At 37.9% G+C, this 19079-nt stretch overlaps 1 protein-coding gene across 16 annotated transcripts in view; it reads right to left on the bottom strand.

Moving 5' to 3' along the window:
- Positions 1-19079, bottom strand: part of PLCB4 (phospholipase C beta 4) — a 411667-nt gene that overhangs the window by 95379 nt on the left and 297209 nt on the right. For all 16 annotated transcript variants that reach the window (XM_063720670.1, XM_054541571.2, XM_063720669.1 and 13 more), the window contains 6 exons: positions 14602-14683; positions 13493-13593; positions 12784-12841; positions 5724-5832; positions 1474-1684; positions 5-98 (listed from right to left, as the gene is read on the bottom strand). In XM_063720670.1, coding sequence (XP_063576740.1) covers positions 5-98; positions 1474-1684; positions 5724-5832; positions 12784-12841; positions 13493-13593; positions 14602-14683 — 655 coding nt within the window. The remainder of the gene's footprint in view (positions 1-4; positions 99-1473; positions 1685-5723; positions 5833-12783; positions 12842-13492; positions 13594-14601; positions 14684-19079) is intronic.

The following is a 19079-nucleotide window of genomic DNA, read 5'->3' as shown; positions in this document are numbered from 1 at the left end:
TTACCTTAAAAAGGATATCTGTACACATTGCTTTTCCATGAGTTATTATTGGTTCTTGGTCTTCACCTTTTCCATCCCAGCAGTCAAGTTCAACACATCTAGGGACATAGTGAAGTTACAATATTGAAACTTTACAATAAAATAGTGTGCATACAAATTAAAAGAAAGACATCAAAATAAGTTGTTTTCTTCCAGAACAGAAAATTGAATAAATTAAGTAACCTGATTATTTCATGGCACATACAGGTTAAAACCACATTATACTCCTCATCTGGTTGGTATTATCAAAAAGGGATTGTCTGAGTGAGATTAAGAGACTTAAGAAATATAACAAGCATCATGGTTCTGGATGAAATCCTACTTGTGACAAAACTGCAATAAAAGACAATTTGGGGGCTGGGCGTGGTGTGGCCTAGGCAGGCGGATCACTTGAGGTCAGGAGTTGCAGACCAGCCCAGCCAACATGGCGAAACCCCATCTCTACTAAAAATACAAAAATTAGCCAGGTGTGATGGCTACTTGGGAGGCTGTAATACCAGCTACCTGGGAGGCTAAGGCATGAGAATTGATTGAACCCAGGAGGGGAGGGTCCAATGAGCTGACATCATGCCACTGCACTCCAGCCTGGGCAACAAAGTAAGACTCTGTCTCAATTTGAAAAAAAAAAAAAAAAAAAGACAATTTGGTTGGGGACAACTGGGGAAATATAAATGTGGGCTGGGTTTTAGATGACATTAAAATTACTTTTAATTTTGATAGGCTGGATAATGTTACTTTGGCCATTTCAGAAAATGTTCAGTGATTCATACTCAAGTATTCAGAGGAAGTATGCAAATGGAAGTAGTAAGACAGTTTAATTTCTTTTAATGTATTTCCATATCCAAAAACACAGTGAATTAAAAAAATAAAGTATTGTTTAATTGATAGCCAAGAAAAAAACATAATGTAACTACATTTTTTATTTTTCACTTTCATCATTTTTGCCATATTTTAAATCTCAAATATTTGCCAGTTTCTACAAAACAAAAACAATTTTCAATAATTTCTACTCTCAGAGAACTAAATTTTTGAACTTATACATCAAATAAAGCTAATTTACAAGTGTCTATAATCGATGGCCAGTTAGCTCAATTGGTTAGAGCATGATGCTAATAACAATTACCTATCATCAACAAAAAACTCAACATGCCTTCTTACAATATGCATGTTTTCTTTTTTGTGGTTTTGGGGGCATATTTTAAATTTATAGTAAAGAAAAGTCTTTTTACAGTAAAGTCTTTTGGATGACTGTAGATTTTTCTGGAAGAGATATTGTCCTGCTTTTCTCAAGGTTAAATGACCATGATAATTCATTAAAGGGAATAAACAAATGTCCTTTTCATCCTGATTACTATTTCCTATTTTTCAGAGAAAAGTAAATTAAACTGAAGGGCATCACACACAAAAAACAAATTGCCATCTTGAGTTCCTCACCTGCAACCAGCCAGGAGAACCTGTCTGTACATTTCTACCGAAGACTTCCCGCCGAACTGTCTGCCAGTGAGATAAGTGTTATGGGAAGAACTGATGAAGTAGTGAGCCAGAGGATGGTCCATTTCTTGGTAAAGTTCTAAACGATCTAGGAAGACTGGGGCGTTTTCATCTGACATCAGATATCTGCAAAACCCATCACTTGATATAAGGCCTAGGGGAAAAAGAACATCTTAGTAGCACTTGTAGCTCTGAAGATGCACATCTCATGTTTTATTCATGGAAGCTGAGGCAGCTTAAATTATAAGAGTAAAAACGTCTTCATAGTCTCTTTCCCAAGAACTTTCATCTGTCAGAACTTGAATGAAATAAGAGAGTTGCACATTATAAGTAACATAATGAATTCCACAAACAGGTGGCATTCTGCTTTTACATCCATAACGGCAGATGTACATGGTCCCCCAAGTTCAGAAACACAGCACTGGGAGTTATGGTGACCAGGGGTCCAGGGGGCCCGTATCAAGTTCTGCTCTTGCTACTCACTCCTTTGGCTCCTAGATCTCAGCTTCTTCTTCTGTCAATTGGGGAAAAAGACTGGCCCTATCTGACTTCCAATATCTTCATAATGGGAAATGAGAATAGATATGAGAGGTGCTCTTTAAAAATGGAAAATGTATTAATTATAAGACATTGTTCTCACTGAATTGGAAAAGGGATTTTTCTTGGAGATGATGGCACTTCTGAATTTAAACAATTCAGTTTTCAATTTTATCTAAAAGTCAGGTTATGGGACTGGTGAGAAGAGTATATAGTGGTCATTGAAACGTGGCCCCAAAAGCCACCCTTCATTTCAATCACACCTTTCTGACATGGGGTAGAGCCCACATGGTAACTACAGGAGCAACCATCAGTATTTATGCAACTTATAAATGGTTGATGCATCGACAGCTTCAACTTTTTGTTTTATTTAAGAACTTGCAAGTTATGAACTGATTTCAAGCTTACAGAAGTGTTCAGATGATAGCATAATGAATAGGGCCTACACCAGTGTGGTCAGATCTCAACATTTTGCCTTATTTGATTTACATTTTTGATTATTTGACTTACATTTAAAAGAATACATAATTCCTGATGCCACTGCAGCATCCTGTATACCCCACCTCAATTCCATTCCATACCAGATAGATAACTAGTATTCTAGTTTTGGTGTTTACCCCCAAAATGGTTCTGCAACCTTACTACATATGCATTTATCCAAACAACAGGTAGTTTGGGCTGTTTTCAATTTTATGTAAAAACTATCCCACTGTGTGCATTTGCAACTTGCTATTTTTACCTTTATATACCAGCTATATATAGGTAGATCTTGTTCATTTATTTTTCACTGAAGGTACAGAAGTCCATATATGAATATATCATACTTTATTATCCATTATTTGGTTGATGGATAGTTAGGTCATTTCTAATTATAAATGAAAGTAGAAATTTGTGTACCTCTCTCCTTGGGCACCTTCATTCATTCTAAACAGCAAGTACTTTTAGAGGCACCAGGATAGATGCAGTGATAGAAGAAACAGGTAAGCCCTGCCTTCATGAAACTCTCATATTATGAGTGACAGAAACAAATAAGTAAACAAATAAATATAATGTCAAACAAGTACTAGAAGGACAGAGAAAGCAGGAAGGAAGGTGATAAAGCATGGCAGGATGCTATGTTAAATATGGGCCAGTGAAAGCCCTTCTGAGGTCATGTACATGTGTGAGGAGCAAGCCACATGCACACCCAGGAAACACCAGTCCAGGCAGAAGGATCAGCAAGTGCAAAGACCTTGATGCAGGTGTGTGCATGCCAACATCATTCAATGACAGCAAGACAGAGCAAGTGACCAAGGAAAAATGTAGCTTGAAGTGAGATTGGAGATGGAGCCAAAGGCTACATCACTTGGGCTTTAGTCCTCACTAAGTATTTTAGATTTTATTCTAAATGTGTTGGGAAGCCTTTGGAGGATTTCAAAGGGTGGAATAACATGATTAGATTTGGTTTTAAAAGGTTTACTCTGGCTGCTGTGTGGAGCATAAATTGCAGGGCACTGAGTAGGAAGGAGAAGGCATTGCCTGGAGAGGGATGATGAAGGCTTGGATAGTCAGTAATGTTGGAGATGGTGAGAAGTGATTTATTTAGGATTTCTTTTGAGGCTGGATCTTACAGGTTTTGCAAATGAACCAGACATGATGTGAAAGAATGAAACAAGTCCAACATGAGCCCAGTGGTTTTGACTGGGTAAATAATGGTACTATTTTATAGGCTTTGAAAGGAACATATCTAGGGGTAGGAAGGATCAAAATATGTTGTATATATACATTGGAAATGCCCATTCAACATCCAAATGGAGAGTTCTACTACAGGTCTGTAGTGTAAGCTGGAGGTTAGGACTGGAGAGTTTAATAGAAGAAATGTAAAGCCATTGGCTTGGATGAGCTCAGGTACAGAGTGAGTATAGATGGAGCAGAGATCTGAGAAGTGTGCCGCTCTGGTACGCAGAGTTTGGGAAATGTATGAGAGATTCTCTAGGGTACATACCTAGAAGTGAAAATGCTGGGCTGTATAAGAGGCATATTTTTCACTTTATAAACTATTGCCAAAATATTCCCCAAGATGGTTATACCAATGCAGGGTCTTACCAGAAGTTTGTAAGAATGGCTTTGTACTGCATTCTCACCCACACTTGAAAATGACAGACGTTAAAATTTCCATTACTTGTGAAATGGTCAAGCTACCCTTTTTAGATGTGTCCATGGTCACTTCACAAACCTTTAAAACTTAGAAGGAATTTGGAAATAAACAAGGACACACCTCAATCATGACATTTATCACACTGCCAAGGTATTGTTGAATCACTTGTCTTTCTCCTTGAACAGATTGCAACTGCCTTCAAGGCTGGGGACATTTCTTATTGTTTTGCATTCCTAGCATCTGGCACAGTGCTTGGCACCCAGTCAGCCCTCTACAAACTTCAAAGAATGAAGGTAGGGAAGGGAAATACTAGCCAAATTACTGCATGAGCTCCACCACCTTACAAGCAGGGAAACTGAGGCTAGCTCCTAGCTCAAGGTCACAGGGAAGTGACAAGAATCATATCACCTCCTGCCACTGCAAAGTGTTAGATTTTCTACCAAGTTGTACCTCCCTTTGCTGTAATCATAAGCAATGTGAAATAAATTATGATATTCAGAATATTGACAGAGAGGGAAGAAATAAAGTATTCTTGCTTAAAATAGGTATCTTCAGCCATAACAGAAAGGGTAAATTGTACAACTACAACTAAAGGGAAAACTATTGGGCTTGGAAAAATATCAGGGGTGAAATCATGGAGTGTAGAGGGCCAGGCATACCTATAAAGAGGGTCCAGATAACATATAGACCATTCATCCACACTCACTGGCATTAGATACAAACAAAAAAAATAGATTCTAAAAAGGAGGAAACTGAGACCTTGAGATTCATGGACATACGGGACATATGGAACTTGAACTTTCATCTCTTTACATTCTCCACTGAGACACAAAGCCAAAGGCTCTAGCTCAGGTACCCCCAGCTCTCCCTCCTATGTTCCGCAGGCATTTCTCACTGCTGTGGGACTGATTTTAAAATTTCTCCCCATACCTTTCCTTTGACAAATATTTGAGTGAACAACCCTTTGTCTCCAAAGCTTCTTTGAAAGGGACAAAGGTCCAGAAACACCAGCAATTAGCTAAGGCGATTCCTGACTATTTAATTTCATATCAATTGTATTTATCTTTCATACCAGAGGTCAAATGAGGGTGAGAGTGCACATCAAATCACGTATTAAATTTATTTGGCTTGGCAAAACAAAAGGGAGAAAAAGAAAAGGTATAAGTTTTTATATGACAGAAATTATTTCAAAGATTGCAAGTAGAAACTGTATTGGTTGTTTTAATATTTCAAGCAATCTGCAGTACTAAAATCTAATATAAGAAAGTACATGGGGAAACATCACTATAATGTATTTAATAATACAATAAATATAACAGTATACTTCAGTCAGGATGGACTAATTCTGATGAAAGGTAAAATTTATATGAACTTAAGAGCAGGAAAAAAAAAATCAGTCATCAATCCATGGCTCAGGGAGTTGCAAAGCATTTACAGATACCTTTAAACAAACCAAGCCTTTAAAAGTTGCATCTTTTCTTGTTTCTTTTGTTTTAAGTCCTTTTTTCATGTTCATTACCTTTTTTCTTCAAATCTTCATCAGGTTCATACATCTCAATGATCTGCATTGCCCTTCTGGCATCATAAAATGGAAATAAAATTTCATTCAATCGAGGATCTCGTTGATGCTATGATAAGAAAATAACTCCATTTAGGTTGATTTTCTTGGCCTTGAGGCATTAGACATTACTAAGTTTATAATTTATAAAGCAAAATATATCTAGACTATCATGTTTATAATTACAAAGATAGGACTTCACTGCCTTCCTGCCTTTCTCCTTAAAGCATACTTCAAAAAGTCCACATTTGGGAGTACTTTTGGGTTACTCTCCCTGAACTAGAGAGACAGAGAGAATACATTTTTTCCCCTTCAAAAGTTGAAGGATACGTAATAAAGTGTGCAGTCAATTCTACTGTCTTCCAGTTCCCACACAACAGGGAAGACATTTGGCATAAATGTCTATAAAATGTGAGGTCGAAATATTTTTAAAAAGCAAACACCAACCCCCAAAATAGTTCAAATAAATAGATAATATACTAATTTAAGTGCCCCCCTCAAAAACCTCAAAAGCAATAACAACAAAAATCCTAATGTTACACAAGCAAACATCATCTCATTTTCATAACACCTTTCTACATCAATCCATGATTTCTTGGGCACTCAACAAATTTCATTTTCTTGAGTAACTATTTTTTTCAAAATGAACCAATTGTAATGATGAAACTTAATCAGTACAAGCATATTTACAAGCTATAAACAATATAGAATTCTCTGGGCAGAGAGTCCATGAATGATTACGGGACTTAAGAGGTTGGTGACATTACTGTTTTCAAATTGACACCTAAGGAGCTCCTGCTATGACATGAGGCACCAGGAGCAATGCTGTCCCTGCAATGATGTCATCCTAACTTCATGGCAATGATGAAAACCCCAGTTTACTAACTGACTCAGCTCCAGTCGTGTGTGTGTGTGTATGTGTGTAGGCAGTGGGTCCACTAAACTTCCTTTCTGTTCACTAAGGATTAGAGGACAGCACTGTGTCCCTGGTCAGCCCTTACATAAATAATGAATAAGTGAATAAATAAAGCAAACTTCAATGGAAGTTTGGAATAATGACAGATAAGCAGGTGTGAGCAAAACCTGGTCAATAAATAGGACCTTGGTGACAACTCTTTACCCAAATATATGCACGGACTGAAAAACATTGTTGAAAAGGTATTTAAAAAGCAACTGTTAAAAGTTCATATGGATTTCCCTTCCCTATTTGTTTTGGAATGGGCGTTGGAAAAGTGAGCTATACACAGAATGAATGCTTTTGGCCAACAGAGCACTTGGATGTCATTTCCTCATGCATATGGGGCCCAGCCTTTTCTGGGTCCCCTTCTCCCCCACTGAGTTAAGAGCATTAACTCATAAGGAATCAATATCAAATTTCATCAATTTATCCCAATGAAGCATGCTTCTATTGTAATCTAAGAAATTATGGCTCACAACAGCTCACATTCATGCATATGCTACAACAGAAACTGTTATATTAACAGCAGGCCTCGAGGCCACCAAGAACAGAAGTTATGGAATATGCAGGAAAGAGGATTGTGAGGTGGACCATGGAATGCCAGGCAAGTGAAGGCATGCTACAACTTGTTTAGGAAATTGATGCCATCATGCAATGGAGCCCACTACTCAAGGAAACAAGGAGCTCCATCCTTCTGGTGAGAATGCATTGTTTTAAAAACAAACAAACTGAGAACAACAAAAAACCCATCTTTCTAGGCACATCCCTTCTCACATCTCCATAAATAGTATCACGGAAGAAGATGGATACAGGATGAAAAAGGTCCTTTTTAGACCCCAGCACTGTTATGTTCATAGTTGGCCACTGTATTTCTCTTCCTTATTAAAATTAAGTTTTTTAAATTTAAAAATATGTTTGTTGGTAAATATTCTGAACTCATGGAGATGATGGGGCAAATCCATATGAATTTAAAAATTAGAGAAAAAAGGGATTCAGCTACAGGAGAGAGAAGAGATAAAATTAGGAAAGGAGGAGAACTCAGACATTTTTGTGCATTTTTAAATATACATACATGTGTGTATTCTGACAAGGTACTACCTGAAGTGTGATCTGTGGATGGCAGCATCAGCCTCACCAACACCTGGCAACTTGCTAGAAATGCAGCTTCTCAGGTCCCTCCCTAGATCTACTGAATCTGTGGATCTCTGGGGTGGAACCTATTAATCTGTGTTTTTCATAAGATTTCTGAGTAATTCTGATGTGCTCAAGTATAAGAATCACTTTACCTAACATATAAAGGTATGCATTTTAACATATTTGCACATCAGTAAAAAGAAAAGTACCTAAGTCTCACAAGGATAGAAGAATGTTCAGTGTTTCAGATGTCCTCCCAATTAAACACTATTAAAATTTAGTCAGAGGGTATGACATTCATTAGACCATCCTACCTATGGGAAACCAAAGCCAGGAAAACCAAGCCCTAAAATGGATGTATCATAATCCCCTATTCCAAAAATTACATTCACAGCAAATAAGCATGAAGCGCAGACAATGTGAAACTGCATTTGTTTTTGCTTCTGCTCCACTAGACAACAATCTTCAGCTCTCCCTAAAATCTTCATGCTTCAAAAGGGTAACACAAATCAATCTGGGTAATCCAAAGGCAAGGAAACAAATATAAGATTTGCATTAGAGTCAGAAAACTATCATTTTCATATTAAAAAACAAGAGGAGAAGGATCATTTCCAGCTGATCTCACAGTAATAAGGCTGCGGTAGAGTTCCACAGAGACACAAGCACAGTGAGGTGAATGTTTCACATCTCTGAGGAACCATCAGTTTTCAGCCAGGATTTGGGGAAACAAGGTACTCAGGTTATTCACCCCATGGTATCCAGTGCTTTGTAAAATGAGATTCTAAATGACTTCCAAAAATAGGTCACAGAACTGTGTCCAAGTAAGTAAGGAGGAGATGAACAGAACTCCAGTATTACGTCCTTACTGGTGCTGAGAAGAGGCATCGTCTGGCTTCAATCTAAGTAGCACTGGGAGAGATGAATGTTGACATAAATAATATTTTAAAAATATAGAAGGAATAATTGGCAAGGATAAGCTTACTCATAAGACTAAATACCCTCCTTCTCTCTCTTTGCCTGTGCATTTAAAGCATAAAGATCTTGTAAAAGGAAAGAGATCATGGGTCCTTTTAAAATATTCTTTCATCTGCAAAAAGAAAAAAGTCAGGTTGAGCCCTGATGTGATCCTATGATATGTGTGAGGAAGGGGAAAGATTACCAGCAACAAGAAAGTAAAGCTACTCCTTGACTCCTGTGACCACCTAAGACCTTTTCCCTCTCTTCCTTATTTTGATCTCTCTCTCCTGCCCTCCACCCATCTCCCAATTCTGCAGGACCCTAGTTATCATCTTTGTAAGAAGTCAAACAAAGAATGAAGGTAAAAGTAAAAATCAATTTTCCTTCTCATTAGGAATAGGGAAAGGGAGGTAAAACTAACCAAAGCCAAGAGATTTTAACTAGTCTTGCCACATACAAGCAATTGAGCTAGTAGTAGTGTCTCACCATGTGGCAGCTCACATTAAGTGCCTCTGCTATCCCTCCTGGACTCTAGTTTGCTATTTTCATATTATAGGCAAAGAAGATTTCCCTCAGTCCATTGAATGAGACTAAGAGACATAGATGTGGCAAAATTTTAGCTCTGAGTGGTGGATTCCTATGGCTAAATTCTTAATGGAGAATAACAGAAGGTATATGTCGCTCTCATATTCTTCCCACTCACACTAAACATTCAAGGAGGAATCCAGTAATCCATTAGGATGGTGCTTTACAAACTTGAACATGCAGATAAATCACCTGGAGATCTTGTTAAATTCAGACTCTGACTCAGCAGGTCTGGGTGGGACCCGAGACTCGGCATTTCTAATAAGCTCCCAAGGGGTGCTGATGCTGCTGGTCCATGGATCACACTTTGGGGAGCAACGAACAAGGAAATACTGAGAAGCCAATGAGGAGTCAGGTCTAAAGCCACTACTGAAAAGCTAGTCGGTGTTGATTGCATGGATACGGAGGAGGTCACCCTACAGGGTGACCAAAGCAGTAAATGGACTATATATGTAGTCTCTCCTCTCCTTGCAGCCCCCTGAAGATACACAACAGGATATGAATAAAAACTTTCATAGAAAGAGTGAAAGGATTTACCAGCTGGAAGGTGGTAGGAACCAGCATGTCTTTTGCTAATATACATGGGATTTATGTTTTCCTACTATCTGTTCTACCTGGTTAATGGCAGTGTATGTGTGTCTCCAGGTTTTTGCTTTGCTCATTGTTTCTCTGGTTATCTTGCTGAACTCTCTAATTACTTCAAACAGTTTTTCCCTCGAATTGTTTATTTCAGGGTAGACAATCAACATCTACAAATGAGACTAGGACCTTGTCCTTTCCAGTGTTCATGGGACTTGTTTATTTTTTTGTCTCATTATATGAACCAGTGGAGTGGAAAAACTTGAAATGTTTTCAAGTAAAATAAACATTGTATTGTATTCAAAGGATTATTTAAAAGTAGAGGCATCTGTCTGATATGTGGGGTAGTACTTGCTCTTTCTTGCATCAGTGCATTTACACTTTAGTTAACATAGTTTCTAAAGTGCAAGCTTTATAAATTTGAAGCCATTGAACCTTCACAAGGAACCTTCACAGAGGCTTCCAATGCAGTGTTGAATACTGGCTTGTTGAGACTATGTGGCTAAGGCATTTCGGAAATGTTTAGGTTTAAACTTTTGGAGTCATAGACCCTTACATTCCAATGCCCATTCTTTCTTGAGTGAGTTCTCTCTGTCTCCTTTTGTTATGAGTATTGAAGTTGTTCTGCCCAAGGGGTGTTTTTGATTTTAAAGAGATAAGAGGTGCCAGGGTAGGACTCAAAAGAGGGGGTGCAAGGAACAGGCAGAATGTTCTCTATGTTTGACAAGCCTTCTTCAAGCAGACATTCATGTTTTTGTCTAGTTCTTCCAGTTGAGTTCACTAGGATAGAAAAGGAAGAAATTCAGGGCAGACACTTGGATTAAAAATAAAGGCTATAGACTTTCCTGAGTAGTCTTACGGTCTCTGTGACCTAAAGAAATCTAGAATTACACTGATTCCATCAGTCACACTCCAAAATTTAAGGTACTTCCTTAATGTTAAGAAGACATCAAATAGAAGGAAACACTATTAAAAAAAGAATACTATTGTCTACTGTAATTGTGAGGGATAAAAGGTTGACAAATAATAAATACTTAAAGAAAGAATCTGAACGGCAGAACAAGAAAGTATGGATGATGATATTTTTAAAAAATTAAATGTTATGTCTAAGAATTACAGGAGTGACTATTGGGAACACCAAAAAAAAAAAAAAAAAAACAACCCATAAAAGGAAATGCATCAGATAAGACCCTATAAATACTGCACCTATCCTCAAGACCTCAGAGTTGCTTCATCCTTTGAACAGTGAAATGCAGTATTAAGGTCTCTGTAATGTTTGAGAGGGCTTCATCCCAAAGAGCACAAAAGGCCTTGTCTTGGGAAGTGGCAAACTGAAGATGTGGTAGATTTTCTCCTTTACATTAAACTGTCTTCCCTCTTCACCTCACCAAACCTAAGATGATCAATGAACCAAAGTGCATGAAGAAGCCAAGGAACATAAAACAAAACAAAACAAGAAACCAAAAAACAAAAGGCAGAAGAAGGGGAAGGGGTTAAAGAAACAAAACAAAGCAATTTAACTTCTGAGCAGCTGTGGCATAAGAATGTGGATAATATCTGGGTAAAGATTATGAACATTGTATTTATATGACTAAAAACCAGTGGAGTGGAAAAACTTGAAATGTTTTCAAGTAAAATAAACATTGTATTGTACACGAAGGATTATTTTAGAGGCATCTGTCTGATATGTGGGGTAGGATTTTCTTTTTCTTGCATCAGTGCATTTACACTTTAGTTAACATAGTTTCTAAAGTGCAACCTTTATAAATTTGAAGCCACTGAACCTTCACAAGGAAAGAAAAGAAGATGTAATTTGTCTCTATGAAGTGGCAAATTAAGGTCTGCCTTTTTATCTTTTCTTAAGATAATACCTTTTATCTGGCATGATACCATCTTTTCTAGCATTTTCTCTTTATATGGTATAATGATTAACTTAAATTATTTTGAAACAAAAGCATATTGTCCATCCTTCACTTAAACTCTTATTAACATGTTAGAAAAAAAGTGAATTTTCCATTTTGGATTAACAAGAGTCTTGATGGGTTTCGCTGAAGGGAAAACTTTTTTTGTATGTGTGAAGAAAAAAGTAGTTCATTTTAGTTGTAATAAAAGTTGCAAACTTTTTTGTTCTAAAATATTTTTCTCTTGTGCTTAAGCAATTCTATTAATCAGTTTTGGTTGTTAAGTTAATCACATTCTAAAATTAGCTCTGAGCTTGTTATAAAAAGAAAAAGTACAAATTTAACCTGCAATCCTATTAGCCTAAAACTCAGTATATTTTCACCCAGGAACTCAAGTGTTTTGCTTGTTGTCAAAATATTCTATTTGAGCCAACATATTTTTCTTACATGCAATCCATTAAAAGACAAAAATAAAGTTTTCCGGTCCATGCAAAGGTATGAGATAAAGTTAGCAATGGAGAATCCAACTACAGTGTAGTAAACTCAATCCATTCTCTTTCTATTTAATGAGATCAGTAGAAAAAAAGTACCTTAAATATCATCTTGCAAAAACATAGACACATTTACTTAAATGAATATATTATACAATTCACACATACACACAGAACCAGAGCTACATATAACAGCCAGAAACCAACAAAAAGCAGTGTGCAAAGCCAACGTGAAGAAAGCACATGAACACACAGGGCGGCAGCTGATTTTTGCACCTGGTAAAGCCATAATGGAAAGATCAGCAGGTCAGAAGCAAAGCGAATAAGGGCATATGATGCAGGCATGCAATGAGGACACCAGAGAAGGCAAGCCACTGCACACAGACTTTATGGAGTTAATGTATGAAAAAGCTTACTTCATTTAGAAAGCTCACTAATTGGTCTACCGTTAAATAATCAGTTTTGTCTCCATTGCTGAAAAGAAATTTATTAGAAAAAGTAAGTTTTTGTATATGATGCTACAGTAGGTACGATTTACATGTTGACATTTGTTGATGATAATTCTAAACTTATTTTCTAACCCTGAAGTAGTGGTGAATTCTTAAAATGGCCAGAGACTGTTCATAAGGGGAGAAAAATAAAACAACAACAACAACAACAAAAGAAAGAAAACACTCCCACTAGGTCACAGAAAAAGTCTGCAATTTTTTTTTTTTTTTTTTTTTTTTACCATTTTCAAAAGATGTTATTTCAAAAACAACATGTAAGTCATCCATTTGAAATAACTGGAATGAATAAACTTTTCAAAAACATATTAACATTCCAAATTGAATCTAGTTAGTTCACATAATGGGTTAATACCTAAAGGAGCAGGTTAAAATTGTAGGTAGTTAGTAAAGCCAATGCAAAAAAAATTCCAGGTGCTGCAATTAATATATGTAAAAGTTTCTCAAAAACTCAGAGTGAACTTTTACACTGATAAACTATGGGGTTAAAAATGTAACCCTGACTAGATATTCCTAGATGCTACCAACATACTCTATTAAAATAGGACAAAAACGTTTTAAAAAATCGAAAAGGATAGTGATAATATTTATATGGCACTTCCTCATAAGTGGAACTTACATTTTTTTGAAAAGATCTTCTATATCTGTCCGAGGACAAATCTTTTGTGTCAGTTCATAGAACTTTTCATAAGAAAATGCCGCGGGCTCAATTTCATCATTCTGTAAGGAATAAAATCACGTTATGAATTACATAACCTTTTTTCCCTTGGAGGGTGAGAAGCTACAGGGTCATGAAGCACAGTGAAGACCACTTGGACTCAGGGTCTTCATCTCTGATTCCTGCTGACAGAAGCCAGGAGGCCAACTTCCAGGCACTGCCAGGCCATCTCACTAAAAAACAGTGCGTGTACACCAGTGTTTCTAGTTATCATGCTGCCAGATTCTGTGTGTGCGAACCACCTGGCTACAGCTGGCCTTGCTCTGGGAAATACCCCAAAGAACGAACATAAATATTTCCTCCAACTCACCTTGAGGGAGAAAGGTGCCTGCCTGAGGGATGCTGAATGAATGAAGCCCAAGGTTTAATTATGCTTATTTTGTGAATTTTCACAAGACCATGTAAAGGGGCTTAGGGTAACCACGTAAGATTTTACTTTTCAAACTGAAATTTATATTTCAAATAGGACTTATTAAAATAGTACCAGGCTTCAATCTTTCTTGAAGTCAATAAATTAATTTCAATTATTTTAAATTTGAAGGGCCATGAATACAAATGGTGTGGGGAGAGATGCTTCACAAAATATTGCATAGCCATCTTGTAGAATTGAATTTATTAGTTAATTATTCATGCTAATGTTGTGCCTGGTTGAGGCAGTGTTGGTGAGCTTCTCTAAAATAAAAACTGTGTAACACAGCAAGCTGGCCTTCATTTCCTTTTCTTAAGAAAGGTGACAAAAATCATTTGAAGCAAACTATTTACATTTTTAGAGATTTAGGTTAAAATGCCCAGGAAACAAAAGGAAGGAAGGGAGGAAGGAAAGGAGGGACGGAGAGAGAAAGGGAGAGGGAGGAAGAAGAAAGAAAAGAAAATTAACTGTACTATATGTCACTGACATATAATTCCAAATCTAATTCAGATCAGTTTAATATAAATAATCTAGCTCATTACATATGAGAAGATAAATAAACAAAATGGTTTTAGAAATATATTATTAAGTTAATGCATACCTTTCCACTGGGAAGACCTAACTCCTTGAGTGCTTGAAAGATCACCTTTTCTGTTTTCCCCGATGCAAATGTTCTAGTAATACTAGGGCAGAAAAGAAAGAAACACACATTCGAGTTATTGTTCATTATGTTTTCTCCGATGCAAAGATCCAGGTCCTACTATGAAGAGTGAGACCAGGGTAAAAGGAAGAGGAGAATAAAATTACTTCTCATTGCAGATTTTTTTTTATTATTATACAGATGTTTTCATTTCCCAAACTAGTTCCTCCACTGTCCCTCTGGTTCCCGGAGCTGGTTAGGCTAGTGATGCAACTTGATTCTAAGACCAGGGGTCCCCCTGGTGCTTGGGAGAACAACGGGCAAGCGGCACTGGAGGGACACACATTTATTTTTTATTTTTTGAGACAGAATTTCACTCTGTCACCTAGGCTGGAGTACAGTGGCGCTATCTCAGCTCACTGCAACCTCTGCCTCCCAGGTTCAAGCAATTCTCCTGCCTCAGCCTCCCGAGTAGCTGGGACTACAGGTGCACGCCACCACACCTGGCTAATTTTTTGTATTTTTAGTAGAGATGGGGTTTCATCATATTGGTGAGGCTGGTCTCAAACTCCTAACCTCAGGTGATCCACCCACCTTGGCCTCCCAAAGTGCTAGGATTACAGGCACGAGCCACAGCGCCCAGCCTGGGACACACATTTTTGGACAAAAACAATGATAAATTCTGATGCTACCAAATTGCCTTCTTATGAAAAAGGAATGTGGCAGATAAGACAGTAGCTCTAGAACAAACCCTCATGTTGACAATATCTGGGCCTAGGGAAAAGGAGGCAGCCCCTTACAACTCAACCCATGCCTTCAGTTGTCTTTATACTGGTTCCCACACTTAACCACAGTTGACACGGGTGTGATCAGACATATTTTGTTCTTGTTTTCAAGCTAAGCACCCTTGAGCCCCTCTGAAATGTCAGCTGCCTCAAGGATTAGGGACTTTATTGTGAAAATGATGGGTTGGGTGAGAGGGAAGGGGAACAATTATCCAATGTTTCAACAAATCTCAGTAGTACCCCAAGACATAGTATTTTTGGATAGCCTTTTAACTAGAACAGTGAGCATCAAGGCTAGTAGAATAGATAACACCTTGATGAACACACTTCCTGGTGATGATAAAAGTTAGGAGAGACTCTCCATTATAAATGTGTTGGTGCCACTCAGAATGAAAGCTATTGAGCAGAGGACTTGGTACCCTGGAACACCAAACTTGGCTCTGAGCCATACCTTAGCCACCAAGGAGCCTTCACTCGCTCCCTGATTGGAAGCCCAGGTAATGTGTTACCATGATAATTTCATTTTAACTCGACATTCAGAAGTCCAGCTTGATTTGAGGATGGAGTTTTACTTCTATCCATGAGGGCTGGCTTTGGAATGCCTCCCCTGTGAGCATAGAAGGATTTTTAACAGCATCTCATGGCCAGCGTTTTTGTACTTTCCGCCATCCATGCTAAGTAGAAGGCAAGTTCTGAATGAGAGTGCTGACAGTTCCTCTTTGTGAGTGGGAGAAAGCACCACTTCAGTGGCAGAGTAGGACTTCCCAAAATAGACTAAGAAGTAGCTGTAGGTAAATGAATTATGTGTTTATTCACAGCTTTATTGTTTCATGCCAGATCCAAGAATACTTCAAGAAGTACATTTTTAAGAGCTCTTGAGACAGTTGTATTCAAATATAAGGAGGCCTGTGAATTCTCTTTAACAAATCTACAAATATGGGAGAGAATATGTGTGTGACATCAATAAATGGTTAAGATTGCTAGTATAGAGGGTGCTATGTTTACATTTTTCATCTCTAGAGTTCAGGTAATTTTTATACATTAAATTTGGGGTAAGACAAAAATTTTCTAGCCTTTTTAATTTAGGGGAAAGTAGCCATTCAGGGTGACTTTTATTTCATAAAAAGTTTGTGTTAACCTAGCTAGTAAGACTGGCAGGATCTGGCATCTGCTGTCAGGAGAACAATCTCTGCATAGCAATATCAGGGGTATCCCAGCTAACTGAAGCCTCTGTTAGGTTTGGACATGCCTGGCATAACAAGATGAAAACTGATCAACGTGGGCATGAATTCAGCAGGTATGCAGCCTGAGCCTTTCTGGTGAAACAGAACCTGGGTACCAATAGCTTGTTTCCTACACAGAAATTGAATCTTTTGGCTAAGGTTTGGCCAGGTGCCAACAAATAGAAAGTAGAAGAATGTCTCAAGGGGAAGGGAGATGGAGGGGGGCAAGAAGGGAGATAATATCATGGCTGTGTTTCATGGGAACATAGAGCATTTACAAAGGGAATGTGATTTACTCAAATCTCTATATAGCCCCATGTTCACATAAGCTTAGTGCCTCATAGCTAACTGGTACTCAATGAGTTTTTGTTGAATCAGACTAAACCACTGCCCATTCCCCAAAATAAATGCTACAAAAGCAAACACCCCTGAGTTGTGTCCAGTCCTATTAGAGTCCTGGTTAAATTCTATTCCGGGGGACTTCACAAGTGGCTAAAACAGCAACGATCCTAGAAACTAAGGGAGTCCCACTCTTTGCTAGCTGAAACAGGGTCTGAAATCTACACAATGGTTTTAACACCACGTTCTGAAAGTTATAGAGAACTCTTGAGTGAAGGATGGCGCAACTGCCCCAGCAGAATCATACCTTCTTCGTGGGCTGCTAGGCCTTCAGGACATGGTTGGGCTGATTATATAGGAGTGCTTCCAAGACTGCACCTGCGGCTCTCAGCCTTCTTTAACACAGCCGTTTTGTTTGGGATCTCTTCCAGCCCCTGCCCACAACTACTGTCTGGCTACTCACTTCCCAATTTTCTAGTCATTGGTGTTCACTCCAGGTTACGAGGGAGGAGGGAAGGTGGCAAAAGAGAAGTATTATTTCCAAAACTTTGGTCTGAGTGGGAGGATAAACTGAGTGTAAATTTGTGAATTTGAGAGAAAGACAGACTGCATAGGTTATGTATACAGCAAGACAAGAGAAGAGGGAGACAAAAGGTAAGACTTTCTTCATGTGTTATTCCTGCAACTTCCTGGATATTAAATTTTGCTTTAATGCTAAAGAGCAGGAACCATTCCCAAGCTATGTAATCACTATGAAGCCAGATCTCTTTTAATATTATGGACAGTACACTAATAGTTTCCATTTTAAAAACTTCAGAATGATAGTGAAGAAATAACATTTTAAAAGTGTTAACTCTTCATATCCATTAAAACATTCACAACAATTTCCAACTAACTCTTGGCAGCTCATTCATCAATAGAGTTATCTGATTTTTTTTCTGGCGTGCTATCAATTCTCCATCAACTCTAACAAACTGCCCCCAAATCACAGCCGTCTTGTGTCAAACACCTGTTAATGCTGGCAAGCACCACGGAGTCCATGTCAAAGAGAGCTAAAGAAGATGCCAAAATATCTAAGTTATTTCTACAAAAAGGTGGTAATAATTTTGTATGTGAACATGTTAGATAAAAATCACTGGAATCAGAAACGACTTCAAAGCTTGTATGACAATGACTTGATTCATAGGATACATACAAATGAAACTACGACTGCTGGTTAGAAGTGCTTTGATCACAATCTATGTGTCTCTACTTTGCCCATTTCCTGAACCTTATCTTGGTTCAGAAAAAGCAGGATAGTAAGGCATGTAAAAACACATCCAGCCTACATTTCTATTCTTCACACTGCTTTGTGCTCTCTGATTTTAAATAAAAATGCAATAGCTGTAGGGTACTGGGATACATTAAAATAATTGTTCTGCTATTGCTCAACTGAGCAAAGGATTTTAAATAAGGATAAGCATAAAGTATCTGCCAACAACCATCAGTCAAGGCTGCTAACAGGGCTTTTTTCAATCTTCTAAAGTAGACAAAAAGTTGACTTGCTAGCAAGTTATTAAATAAAAGCAGAGAATCCTACAGATAGATTTGGAAAGACCACAACAAATGTGTGAGGTCCGTGACTCAGCAAGCCCTCAATAAAGGGTTAAATTTTAAAAAAATTGTCCAAGGTCTTCTTCATGACTTCTATGCTTTACATTTTCGTGATATTTAAGTGGTCACATGGATACTTTAGGTCATGATTGTTTAATACACAAGATTGAGAAAAATGAGGACTTCTGGGACAATTCTGTTAAATGAAAAGAGTAATGTCAAGGGAGTATGGAGATAGTCTCACAGGGATGCAGAATGGAAGCTGCAGAGCAGAATGAAGCAGCTGGGCAGGGAAGGAGGTAAAGGAGAGTCAGAAATGGCCAGGAGCCACCAGCACATGCCACTGCTCAATGCATCCACACAGATGCTATGCACTCGGTGACCTGGTTATCTCTGAAAGACAGATCAATTCTAAGACAGGATTCCACCCAGTAGTTCTGGGTTTTGTTTGTTATTATTTGTTGATTTGCTTATTTGCTAAAGTGGTGTCCAGAGAAGT

The sequence above is a fragment of the Pongo abelii genome, chromosome 21, assembly GCF_028885655.2.
Source record: "Pongo abelii isolate AG06213 chromosome 21, NHGRI_mPonAbe1-v2.0_pri, whole genome shotgun sequence".
Taxonomy (NCBI): domain Eukaryota; kingdom Metazoa; phylum Chordata; class Mammalia; order Primates; family Hominidae; genus Pongo; species Pongo abelii.
This window is presented reverse-complemented; position numbering and strand designations above follow the sequence as displayed.